The 13,353-nt window shown below is 42.4% G+C and overlaps 1 protein-coding gene across 6 annotated transcripts in view; it reads left to right on the top strand.

Annotated features, from left to right (window-relative positions):
* baiap2a (BAR/IMD domain containing adaptor protein 2a) overlaps positions 1–13,353 on the top strand; it is a 98,011-nt gene that overhangs the window by 75,494 nt on the left and 9,164 nt on the right. For all 6 annotated transcript variants that reach the window (XM_079637830.1, XM_079637831.1, XM_079637829.1 and 3 more), the window contains exons 7-10: positions 6,715–6,867; positions 10,091–10,324; positions 12,318–12,534; positions 12,656–12,857. In XM_079637830.1, the coding sequence (XP_079493956.1) occupies positions 6,715–6,867; positions 10,091–10,324; positions 12,318–12,534; positions 12,656–12,857 (806 nt within the window). The remainder of the gene's footprint in view (positions 1–6,714; positions 6,868–10,090; positions 10,325–12,317; positions 12,535–12,655; positions 12,858–13,353) is intronic.

The following is a 13,353-nucleotide window of genomic DNA, read 5'->3' as shown; positions in this document are numbered from 1 at the left end:
ACCGCCCTGACAGTTCGGGAGAGAGGAAGGGGGGAAAATGACAGTGGACGGGGCTTTGTGTGACGTCGACCTGTGAATGCAGAGACGGCTAGATTGCGTTTACATTACATTAAGATCCAATCACAATGCGTCCTGGACTACTTCTAAACCAGGACACGTTGATCGGATAACATTCTGTGTTATGGTGACAATGAAAACAAAACTAAGCAGAACAAGACATGATCGTGACAATCTCCAAATCAGGGCCATCCTTAGTGCAATCTACAATCTCAAACGGACAGAGGATGACTCCAAACACTCTGTCCCTCTGGCTCCACCTTGCTCCGTCATCCCTCTGGCTCCACCTCGCTCCGTCGTCCCTCTGGCTTCACCTCGCTCCGTCATCCCTCTGGCTCCACCTCGCTCGGTCGTCCCTCTGGCTCCACCTCGCTCGGTCGTCCCTCTGGCTCCACCTCGCTCGGTCGTCCCTCTGGCTCCACCTCGCTCGGTCGTCCCTCTGGCTCCACCTCGCTCGGTCGTCCCTCTGGCTCCACCTCGCTCGGTCGTCCCTCTGGCTCCACCTCGCTCCGTCGTCCCTCTGGCTGCACCTCGCTCCGTCGTCCCTCTGGCTCCACCTCGCTCCGTCGTCCCTCTGGCTCTGCATCGGACTTCCAAATCATCAGCTGTGCCTCGACCTTCCACCCCTCTGGCTCCATTTTCATTGTCACCATTTGCCTGAGTTCCAAAACTATCTACCAGTTTAGAGGCCTTGGAATTTTGCATATCAAATACATGTATGATATTTAAATATGATACAGTATGATTTATTGGGTAAAAAAAAAAAATTGTCTTTTTGATATGCATTACCTGTTTGTTACTCAAGATACAAGACATGATCGTGACAATCTCCAAATCAGGGCCATCCTTAGTGCAATCTACAATCTCAAACGGACAGAGGATGACTCCAAACACTCTATCCCTCTGGCTCCACCTTGCTCCGTCATCCCTCTGGCTCCACCTCGCTCCGTCGTCCCTCTGGCTCCACCTCGCTCCGTCATCCCTCTGGCTCCACCTCGCTCCGTCGTCCCTCTGGCTCCACCTCGCTCCGTCGTCCCTCTGGCTCCACCTCGCTCCGTCGTCCCTCTGGCTCCACCTCGCTCCGTCGTCCCTCTGGCTCCACCTCGCTCCGTCGTCCCTCTGGCTCCACCTCGCTCCGTCGTCCCTCTGGCTCCACCTCGCTCCGTCGTCCCTCTGGCTCCACCTCGCTCCGTCGTCCCTCTGGCTCCACCTCGCTCCGTCGTCCCTCTGGCTCCACCTCGCTCCGTCGTCCCTCTGGCTCTGCATCGGACTTCCAAATCATCAGCTGTGCCTCGACCTTCCACCCCTCTGGCTCCATTTTCATTGTCACCATTTGCCTGAGTTCCAAAACTATCTACCAGTTTAGAGGCCTTGGAATTTTGCATATCAAATACATGTATGATATTTAAATATGATACAGTATGATTTATTGGGTAAAAAAAAAAAAATTGTCTTTGATATGCATTACCTGTTTGTTACTCAAGATAACATGCATATTAGCTGCATTTTTTTTTTTTTTTTTTTTTTTGTGATTTGAGCAAAAGAATCTAAATTTATGATTGATTTGCTGATTTTAAGTATATTATTGACAATAAATAAAAAAACTCACATGCCAGAACTTAGTAGGTGTATAAGATAATTTCATAATGTCACCGTATGTTTTATGCCACGTTTTGCAAGCATTGCTGGATTTTTCTTTGGAAATGTCATCTTGGCATACGCTTAGAGGTTTCATTCTTTTCCTGTTCAATTAGATACTGCAGGATCTTGGATAAAATACCAAGTTTTCACAAACAAAAACTATGCCCTTTCAAAAACCATTCTGTAAAAATACCATGGTACTTTGATGCACATCGTGGCACTGAATAATTAATCTTTTAACATGAAAGTACTGCTTTAGTGTGGTTTTGTAAAGGTATTCATTTTAGATGAGCCGTTCATTTGAATAGCTATTGCTTTGTGGAGAGGAATCCGTGATATTGTTGACACTAACACGAGCAGAACAATATCTGTGTCTGGAATTTCCCTGCGGTACATGTGTCTTCGGTTTCGCTTGTTAGTGATATGTACCTTGTGTCATAATAAAGGTTGAGCTGGACTGGCTCAGCATATCCCAGAGTAAAACATGGATGTTTTTAGTGAGTTTTTCTTGTTCTCCAAATTTTACAGTAACATGTTGTTGGAACTGCAGCCTCCCTTTGGCAAGAGAGATGAGGTTGCTTCAAAATTGGTTCTGATTGGGGTCAGGAAGATTTTTTTTTTAAATGTTTTTTTGAAAAACAGCTTGGTATGTTTCTGGATTCTGAGAAATGTTCAACTTTGAGTAAAACCGACCCATAACTTTTGAATGGTGTATCATACTTTTGGATTCATATTATTTGAGTATTCACTTCAGTATGATAATAAATAATCAAGGCACAGTATATTGTGCAGCAATTCTCTCCACTTTCTCCATCAATAACTAGAGTGTATGTGCTGAAGTCACATGACCTGTGTAACATCTTTCATAGTGGCTGATTGAGAAGGTCTGACGGCTTCCATGTATGAAACGAAGGGTCCTGCCTTCTCCATCCATCACGCCATCAGCATGCCGGTCACCCGCGTCATGCCTGTCCACGCGGCCGCCTGCTGTCATGACCTCGAATGCATCTTTTCATCAAACACTCATTCCCCATGTTCTATATATCTGTTGCGCTTTTCCTCATTTCACCTCCTGTGCTGTCGTACCTCACCGTATCTCTTTCACACTGCAGTACTCTGACTCATAGTAGAGTTGTATCTGTATTTTTATTCAGAAGGTTGTAAAACAAGTCTACATGTCTGATTGATGTATTATTTTACAAGGCAGGAATCTTCCTTTAAAGTTCAAAAATGTACCCTTTATCCTTAATAAATTCTTTTTTTGTCAGTAAATCTCGTTCTACTTGAAAATATGTAACATTATGCAAGTATAAAGGGGTTTTGAACTTGGTTTTATGTTTTTAATCCATTCATCAGTAATGCAGAGCTCTGATCTTTCATTGGCCCTCCCTTATTAAGGCTACGTTTACACTGTCAGTTGGGATTGACAACAGCATTTACTTACAGGTGTGACTTGAAATATCCTGTTCAAACAGCAACTTGCAATAGCGTCTTGATATTTGAATGCAATCTTTATGAACGTGCAATGGGAGTCAAGCCCGTATTCTCTTACCAGTAACCATAGCGACAGTGACCAAAGTAATATCAAAGAAGGCAACGCCCATCAAATAGAAAAGTGTTGTCAACACACGGTAGGCATATTCATATATAAATACTGATCAGCGAACATAAACAGATCAACCGTACTTGCTTGATGCGTGAGAACAGACCTCATTGGTTGCTGTGGAACTCATGAAAATGAGTCTCATTGGTTCTCCCACATCAATCAAGCATGCTTGAGCTTTCGTTTACCTTAACTGATGTGCGAGTTGATTAATGTTTTACATGTGAATAAATGGCAATATGTTCATCATATAAAGCAATAGTCTCTTCAGAAAATGTGGACCAAACTGCTCAATTTCCAATCTCTTTATGAACTTTTTGGAGCGTCAAAGTGGTACAGTAGTTGCGTAGACTTTCAATGGAGGGACAGAAATATAAATAAATATAAATTGTTCACTTGTGTTTCAAAGATGAACAAAAGTTTTACGGCTTTGTAACGACATAAGGGTGAGTAAATTGTGACCAGAACTTTGATTTTTGGGTGAACTAACCCTTTAAATACTTGTAGTCCCATTTTTTGGAAAAGAAAGACAGTACTATTTAATTACATTCATCCAGGGATTTTCCTGCATAGAGAATTAAAGGATTAGTTCTCTTAAGAATTAAAATTTCCTGATACCCCCCACGTCATCCAAGATGGTCATGTCTTTCTTCAGTCGAAAATAATTGTTCTCCATATAGTGGACTTTAACGGGTTTCAACAGTTTGAAGGTCCAAATTGCAGTTTCAATGCAGCATCAAAGGGCTTTACATGATCCCAGCCGAGGAATAAGGGTCTTATCTAGCCAAACGATCAGAATTTTCTTTAAAAAATATATATATACAGTATATATATATTACTTTTTAACCACAAAACGCATTATGTAATCGCATTGAAAGGTCACACGTGTTCCAGTTAAAAAATGTAGGGTATAGGGCGAAAAACTCCATCTCATTTTCTCCTCGATCCAACTTCAAAATCGTATAACATCGTTGGTTTACCTTTTATTTTAATTTATTTTTTTGTAAATGGCAATTGATTTAGTCTGCTCGTTCGCTTTGTAAACCTCTAGGTCAGTACTTCCGCCTACTGACCTTTCGACGTGATTACGTAATGCGTGGCGCATCGCAGAGCTGGTGTAAAACGACGATTTGTGGTTAAGAAGTTTTATAAAATGAAAAATAGAGGCTGAAATGTCCTTCCTCTGGCTGTGCACTGTGTAGATGACAAAATGGCTTTAATGCAATGCTTCATGACCTTATGTTATGTTTATGTTCAACTACAGTGCAAAATGGCCCTTTTTAGCTGTCATGTTGTATTTAATTACTTTGATGTTCAACAGGTTAGCTTTTTGTAGAATATTCTTTATCTTGATAATTGACATTTTCTCAAACCATAATTGTTAGAAAACCTACAGTAAAATGCATTGCTTGTAAAAGGGGTCCCTTTTGCAGTGTAGTTGAACATGAAGATAACATAAGGTCGTTAAGCATTGCATTAAAGCCTTTGTTTTCATCTACACTCCTATTTTTCATTTTTCAAAATGTTTGCTTTGGCCAGTTGAAGGCACGGCACAACTGCATGTGTGCACATCATCAGGATGGGACCACCTCCGCCTCGTTTTGAGCCAGGAAACAACCTGTATATATCTTTAAAGAGTTACTTTTTGGATTACATTAGCATATGGAAGACAGACGATGACTAAAAGCCACAACACTTACACTTATTTAGTCTTTAATGCAATCTTCTGTTGTTCCTCAACACATGTAAGCCAGTAGCCATCAGTGTAAAACTAGCGCCAACCTGTGGTAATAACTTCACACTGCACGTGCTCACTTCAGTCAGGACCTTGCATTTTGTGGCAGTGTCGTGAACAAAGGTTGCGTTTTATCTTGCGGATACTCAATCTAGTAAATACTCTCTTCAACAAGCTCTTCTTTCAGGTAATTCAGTCCACTGGATACAAAGTAGATGGAAGGCCATCAAATCTCTCTATTAAACTCTCTCCTGCTGGTTTTACAACCCATTACTTTTACATCCCAATCTTCATCTGAACGCAGTCGGGCTTTCGCTGTGTGACCGTAGGAGATTTTCTGCTCCATTAGATTTCTGAGTCTGACTTGTTCATCAGCGTTCACTCCCTCTATAAGTCCGGGTTTTTTTTTTTCATTGGAAGTAGTTCCCATCATTGATTCTTGATGGTGTCTGAAGTACTTTTCTCATTATAATGCTTTTCTCATCACTTGTTTCATTCAAGCCACTATAACTGAATACATGATGAAACCAGTGAGTGATGGGGAGTCCCCCTCGTCCTGTTGTGGGTAAATTGGAATAGGGCACTAAAACACCTGGATGTGTTGAGATAATGAGTTCTGTAATGGTTCTGACATTTCCGGGAGCTGAGAGTTCCCACTGGGGATGTGAGAGAGGGAGATGGCAAGGTGATGATGGACCAATCAGCAGAGAGCGGGTAGAGACGAGATCATTTTAGTATTCATAAGAAAAACTATTGCACAGATCTAAAACACATTAATATATTCACAGCACTCCTGCTCATGTTTTAATCCAGAGCAGTCACTGACAAAACAGCACTGAAAAGCACCAATTTTGTAGTGCCATTATGCATGAATATGATAATCATTCAGTACCATGGAACTGTCGCAATAGTTTTTGTAAGGCATAATAGAGAACCTGCACACTACTGTTACCAATTATTTGCAAAATTCTCTTCATTCTCAAGTTTTTAATCGGTACCAAAAACACGTTTCACAGCCTGATGCCAAGCGAGAGCATTTTTAAAGGGATAGATCATCATTTACTCACCTTTAAAAAAAAAAAAAAAAAGTTGAGCACAAAAGATGAAATTTTTAAGAAAATCTTGGCTGCTGAAGGGAATGAGGATGATTGTTTGTTTTGTACTCGTTAATATACATTACCGTTCAAAATCAATACTTTTTATTCCGCAGTGACAGTAAAGACGTTTGTAATGTTACAAAATATTTTGATTTCAAATAAATTATTTTCTTTTGAACATTATATTTATCAAAATATTAAGCGGCACAACTGTTTTCAACATTGATACTAATCAGAAATGTTTCCTGAGCATCAAACCGTCATGTTAGAATGATTTCTGAAGGATCATGCGACTCTGAAAACTGGAGGATGCTGAAAATTCAGCTTTGACGTCACAGGAATAAATTACATTTGAAATCTATTCATGTAGAAAACACTTATTTTGCTGGATTTTGGATCTAATAAATGCAGCCTTGGTGAGCAGAAGAGACTCCAAAGAACCATTAAGCCATCTTAAGAACATTATACAGCCAAAAATGGTTATTTAGGAAGGTCAAAAAAATTTTTTAAGAATGTAAATGCAAGCTTCTTTTTGTATGTTCACCATAAAAACGAATTGTTTTTTCTGTTATCTTTCGCAGTTTGTTGAGACCATCAGCAGTAAACAGGGTGAGCTGGAATCCTTCATTGCAGAGGGCTACAAAACAGCACTTTCCGAGGAACGTAGGAGATACTGTTTCCTGGTGGACCGTCAGTGCGCCGTGGCCAAGAACAGCAGTGCCTACCACGGCAAGGTGAGACCCAGATGCTTTTTCTGTGCCGTACAAGATAGACAGCATCACCACCGATACACTTTCACAGTCTCTCCTGGCTGAAGGCAGCAGCAGTTGCCATGGCAATCCCCAAAGATCACCCCTCACTACCGTCTCCATTGGGCACAGTTTGTTTGGGCTTATTGCAAAGATGAGATTTATTCTCCCCTGCAATTTTCTGTGTTCCAAAGGTGCCTGTGAAGTAATGCATGCCATTTCTGGACATATCAATTATCTGTAATAACGGAGCCACTTCCCCACGGCAAAATGTCATCATTGTAACTCCAGACTGCATGTAGAGCAGTTATTTAGATCTGCAGGTGGTCCCACCTCATATGCAATCCGCTTAAATGCTTCTTTTTACATCTGTATACTTGTGTGTGCTGAAGAGATGCTTGCACGTGGCCATTTTGTGTAATATACTATTGTATAACTTGCTCTGACTAAACCGTAAACCCTGATCACGGACTAGACATGTGGTGCTGTCTTCTGGGAGCGTGGTTGAGGCTGTAGGGAGGGGCGGAGAAAAGCCTTTCATTTTCAAGAACATCCTGTCCAGTAGCTAATCAGTACGGAGGCGTGTGTGGGAAGAGTTCAGAAAGGGCGCGCTGAAGAGAGAGAAAGAGAGAGAGCGAGTGTGGTGGAGCCGTGAGTGTGTTGTGTGCGTGAGTCACCAGGAGTGGGCAGTAGGACGGAGACGAAGGCCCCTCACCCACACTGCAGTGAGCTGTACTGTAAGTGGTCCGAGATGTGAGAGACTCATTAGCAGTTGCTCAGAATCAACAACAGTCAACTGCTATGACAATGACGTGAGGTGAATTATATTTTGAAAGGATTGTGCAAAAATCTCAGGGTCAAAAACGGTTGATGCCCTTAGGGTTAGGGCTTTTTCAAACCTCTTAACCCTAAGTTGACCTTTGCCACATAACGCAGAACACCCTAGCAGCCACCCTGAACTTCCTAGCTATAGACTAAAACACTCAAAATACCTTAGAAAGACACTCAGGACATCCCAGCAACACACTGAAAAGCCAGTCAGAACACCCTAGCAATCACTCAGATCAACATTACACACAAACAACCAAAGCACTCTAAAATGACCCAGAACTTTCTAGCAAAAACCGGTCAGAACACCCTAGAAATAAATGAGAACAACCTAACAACCACTCGGAACACCGTAAAATGGCCCACAACACGTTAGCAGCGCACAAAAACCAGTCAGACCACCCTAGAAATCACTCAGAACAACCTAACAACACTCAAACAACCACTCGGAACACCTGAAAATGGCCCTGAACATCATAGCAACACACCGCAAACCAGTCAAAACCCCTTCGAAATCACTAACAACTAGGGGTGTAACGGTACACAAAAATCACGGTTCGGTACGTACCTCGGTTTTAAAGTCACGGTTCGGTTTATTTTCGGTACAGTAAGGGAAAGAAATGCAAACATTAAACTGCAGGTTGTTTATTACTATAAACTTTTTTTTAACAGTTTGTTTACACTTTTTTAAACACTTTTTAATAAAATATAATAACATATATATAAAATAAAAAAGAATAAGAAATAAAATACTGCTGCAAAGTTCTCCACTAAATAAAATACTCTCAGTCTCAAACCAATATCACATAATAAAATATAATGAAAAATATAAATAAATAACTATGATTACAGTGCAGCATTACCAATCCCAGCTTGTAGGCCTGCTCATATTTAAAAATTAAGGCTGGGAATCGATAAAAAAAAATTAACTAATTAATTGCACAATTTGCTGTTATAAATTGCAATTCCTCAAATATATAACTATACCAGCTCAGCAAATAGAAGTGTACTACTGAGAAATTTCACCTTATTTGAGCGGACTTTGCTTTTCCAGTGCGTGATCGGTACATGATTGGAGTGTTTGGGCCGTTAACGACAGAGCAGAACGCACAGCGCAAACACGGACTCGAACATTGAGCAGAGAGCGCAGCGGGCCCACACACACACACACACACACACACACACACGGAACGGAGAGTGCGGCGGCGCACGCAGAGCGGAAAAGCTTTTTTTCGCCCTGCAGTCTATTTCATTGGTTTAGGTTACAGTGACAACGGGTAAAACACTGGTAAAACCATAGGGGTAAAACTTTAGAATCAGCTGCAGGGCGGGATTTGCGCTGAACGCGGAGACTTCCGCCACTTAATATGTTCGTGTGGAAACACGAAAATGTACCTATGTTCCGCACACAAAATATTGCATTCAGTCATTCGGTACACACGTGCACCGAACCGAAAGCCCTGTACCGAAACGGTTCGGTACGAATACACGTACCGTTACACCCCTACTAACAACACTCAAACAACCACTCAGAACACCCTAAAATGGCTCAGAACGCGTTAGCAGCACACACAAACCAGTCAGAACACCCTAGAAATCACTCAGAATATAACCTAACACACAACCACTCGGAACAGCCTAAAATAAGCCAGAACATCCTAGCAACACACCAAAAACCAGTCAGAGCACCCTAGAAATAAATCAGAACAACCTATCAACACTCAAACAACCACTCGAACACCATAAAATGACACAGAACATCCTAGCAAAACACCAAAAACCAGTCAGAACACCCTAGAAATCACTCAGAACTTCCTAACAACACTTAAACAACCCCTCGGAACAGCCTAAAATGACCCTGAACATCCTAGCGAAACACCAAAAATAAATCATAACCTAATAATTCTAAAAAAAAACACTCAAAACACCGTAAAATGGCCCAGAACACTGAGTACCACTCAGAACACCTCATACGCAACCATAATTGAAATGTCTAGGCAGCCACTCGCATTTTCTTCTGAAAGTGTAAAAATCTAGTCACGAATCTGAAGTAGTAACAATAACTGTAGTAACTCTGGTGTTTTGGCAGAAACTACAGTTACCGTTACCATAGCAATTTTTCTTGCTTTTTCTTTTTTTTTTACATGAGCAGCAAGTGTAAAGCCAACAGAGGACATCTGGTCTCTCTCTCTCTCTCTCTCTCTCTCTCTCTCTCATTCTCTCTCTATCTATCTATCTATCTCTCTCTATCTATCTATCTCTCTCTCTCTCTCTCTCTCACACACACATATTCAGATACATTTTATTACACCATTAATGGAAAAGCTTTGCCGATGCCATTCTAAACAATCCCTATCTTTCTCGTGGTGCTTGTTTGTAGGGTAAGGACTTGTTAACCCAGAAGATCCCGGTGTGGCAACAGGCCTGTGCAGACCCCAACAAGCTGCCCGACAGGGCCATGTTGCTCGCCCAGCAGATGTGCTCTGGATCAAGCACCCTCATCTCCAGTCCTCTGCACAACTCCAAGGGCAACCTGCTCATCTCAGATCCCATTCCTGGAGCTCAGCCGCTGCCCGTGCCCCCCGAACTAGCTGCCTTCATGGGCCATCAGGGGGTTAGTAAAGAATATTTGCCATCTGTTTCACAACATAAAGGATTGATTGTTGGTCAGAATACACAAAATAGCATTTCAAGCCTCGCGTATCCTGATGTGAAAAGTACATTTGCATACTGCAGCATTAGCTGAGCGTAGGATGATTCAACCTCTTTAAAACTCATGTCTGCAGGCTGTGCTTTAGTCGAGTGGCCCCTCGCTAGAGCAGAACGCTCACACAATGTTAATTGTGCCTCTACACCCATAATGCACTAACGCTGTATTTGTGCTGCTGCTTGAGTGATACTCGTACGGTATATCACAGAGCTTGTTTAAAAGTTTGTGGCCTTGTCTGCTGGTTTAAAACCCAGCCTTTTGTGTGTGTATCTGGAAGTGGCCGACACTGGTCAGACACTGACTGCGCCGGACGGGCTGCCGCTTATGCATAGTTTGTGCTTGCTCTTTAATAATCATTTGAAATTTAGCAAACTGGCAGCTCCAGTAGTAAGATGAAAAGATTGGATACTAGCATGTATAACTAGCATGGTAAAAACTAGCATGTATAAACTTTAATTAAAAAATGTAAACTAGTAAAAATGAATTTATACCTGTATGATACACTGTAGCCACGTTGGAAATGGATGAATTATTCAGCTGCAGGCGCCATCTTCTGGTCAGACACAGGAATTAATTTGTCGCGCTACTCTCACAGTGCATTATGGGTATTCTCGATCCTTTGAGCGTACACCGCTTGTACACCTGTTATTTGCGGTGCATTGTGGGATTGAATGAGTGCACTCAATAATGTCCACTATGTTTTCGACACCATTACAAATGGCTGTCCCCTCTAATAGTGCACTATTTAAGGGTACGGGGAGGGCGATTTCGGACACCGCTCCAGTGTTCTGCAAAGTTTAATTCTCACCTGCTTCAGCACACCTGAAGAGATTGATTAGCTGGCCCAGGTGTGTTTGGTTAGGGTTGTTAAACTCAGGAGCAGGGTTGAAGACGACGCTCAGACGCTGGCATTCACAGCGCTGTCAAAATAAAAGTAAAAGACTGGTTCCACTTTATTTCGATAGTCCCCTTTAGACATTCTACTAACTATAAGTAACTTTGCAACTACATGTCAGCTAACTCTCATTAGAGTATTAGTAGACTGTCAATAGACTGTAATGTTAGGGTTCGGGTTAGGAGAATAAGTTGACTTGTAGTTGCCAAGTTACTTAGTCAGTAGAATGTCTGTTGGGGGAGCATCAAAATAAAGTGTTTGCATATATTAAGCAGACAGTCTACTACTACTCTAATGACAGTTAGTTGACATGTAGTTGCAAAGTTACTTAGGCCCCTTTCACACAGAGATTCCGGAAAATACACGGATAATGTGACCCGGGATTTGTCCCGGGATCGTTTGATTTTGGTTCATTCACACTGCCAGTGATTTTCCGGGATCTGTGAGTGCGTTCACACACATCCCGGTAAGATCCCGTAAAGACACGTGACGTCAGGATGAGACGTGTAACGTATGCGTCGAAAACATGTACACTACCAACGCATCGCGTACTGTACCACAAAGCTGGCGAACGATCTCAGCATCAGTGCGGATAGTGAGGAGCTCCTGGTCTCTGCTTCGTTCCAGTTTGCAGACATTTTTACGTTCGTTCTTTGTTGATGACGAACACAAACTTTCTAGAGTCGCGAGATGGCACGTGCGTCATCACTACGACACACCCCTTACGGCATTGATCCTGGCTTTTGTTCACACAGGGCGCGTTCCGGGACGTGTTTGCGTTCACACAGAAGGCACTCTGGCAATTTCCCGGGATCAACGCGCTGTGTGAAAGGGGCTTTATAGTTAGTAGAATGTCTAAAGTGGACTATCGAAATAAAGTGTTACCAATAGTTTTATTGGCCTAAGCCAATAATTAAAAAAGGCCAAATAACAGCATAGGCGATTATATCGGTCGACCATTAGTGTCTGGCATTGCTTACTTGGTGATCTTGATGCTTGCAGCGGCTAATGGGTCCTGATGGCATGTCTCTGGTGAACGGGACGACGGGAGCCCATGGAGACGACTACTGGAACGAGGGAGGGGTCTCTCAGGGAAGACCGCCCTCCCCACCGAATCAGTCTCAACCGCAGAGCCAGCCCCAGAGACAGGTCAGCGACGTCTATTCCAACACTCTGCCCGTCCGCAGGCCTCAGCCCGCTAAAAACAAGACCACTGTGGGTAAGAGAAACCAAGCCTTCCACACAACCTTTTGGGCAAATAAAGTCCTTTTGATTTCGAGAAAAGCTCCATAAAAGAAATGATGGAAGGAATTATTATTAATAGTTGGTTCGCTCTGTAGGAGAGACACGAACTCTGCCTAGGTCAAGTTCTATGGCGGCTGGACTGGAGAAGAATGGACGCGCTCGCGTACAGGCCATTTTCTCCCACGCCGCTGGTGACAACGGCACCCTGCTCAGCTTCGCCGAAGGCGACATCATCACCCTGCTGGTGCCAGAGGCTCGGGACGGCTGGCACTATGGGGAGAATGAGAAAAACAAGATGTAAGCGCTCAATGATATACACTGTACATTGGCATCAGAGCTGAATGGAAACATGAAGTCTTAAATGAATCTCGCATCCCATGCACTGCAGATGACGTTGGGACCGTCACTAGGGTTTCTGGGCCCCTTGTACTGTTCATGTCAGATTGTTCTCCTGAGAAAAAAGGCCTAATAATATATCATGCGTGTTCTCTAGAGTTTCAAAAGAGATCTCAACAATATCTCAAAGTGCCCAGAAGCGACTGCAAAGTGGCATTAGACATGTTCCTCTACATTCTCTCACTCCTTGTATATTTGCATTTATTGAAATCTTTTGCAGTAAACAATGACTTAAGAGATAAAACTCAAATAGTTAGTGATACATTTGATTACTAGAGTCTTTTTCTCAGGAGAATAATCTGAAGTCTCCATTTTCTCTCCGTTTAATCTCTTTTTTTGTGTGTAGGAGAATATTTTTCTAAGTAAGTTGAGATGTTAAAGATATCTCACTAATGAT

The sequence above is a fragment of the Phoxinus phoxinus genome (genome assembly GCF_949152265.1).
Source record: "Phoxinus phoxinus genome assembly, chromosome: 1".
NCBI classification, from domain to species: Eukaryota; Metazoa; Chordata; class Actinopteri; order Cypriniformes; family Leuciscidae; genus Phoxinus; species Phoxinus phoxinus.
The sequence above is the reverse complement of the archived record's forward strand: the minus strand, read 5'-3'. Positions and strand labels throughout refer to the sequence as shown.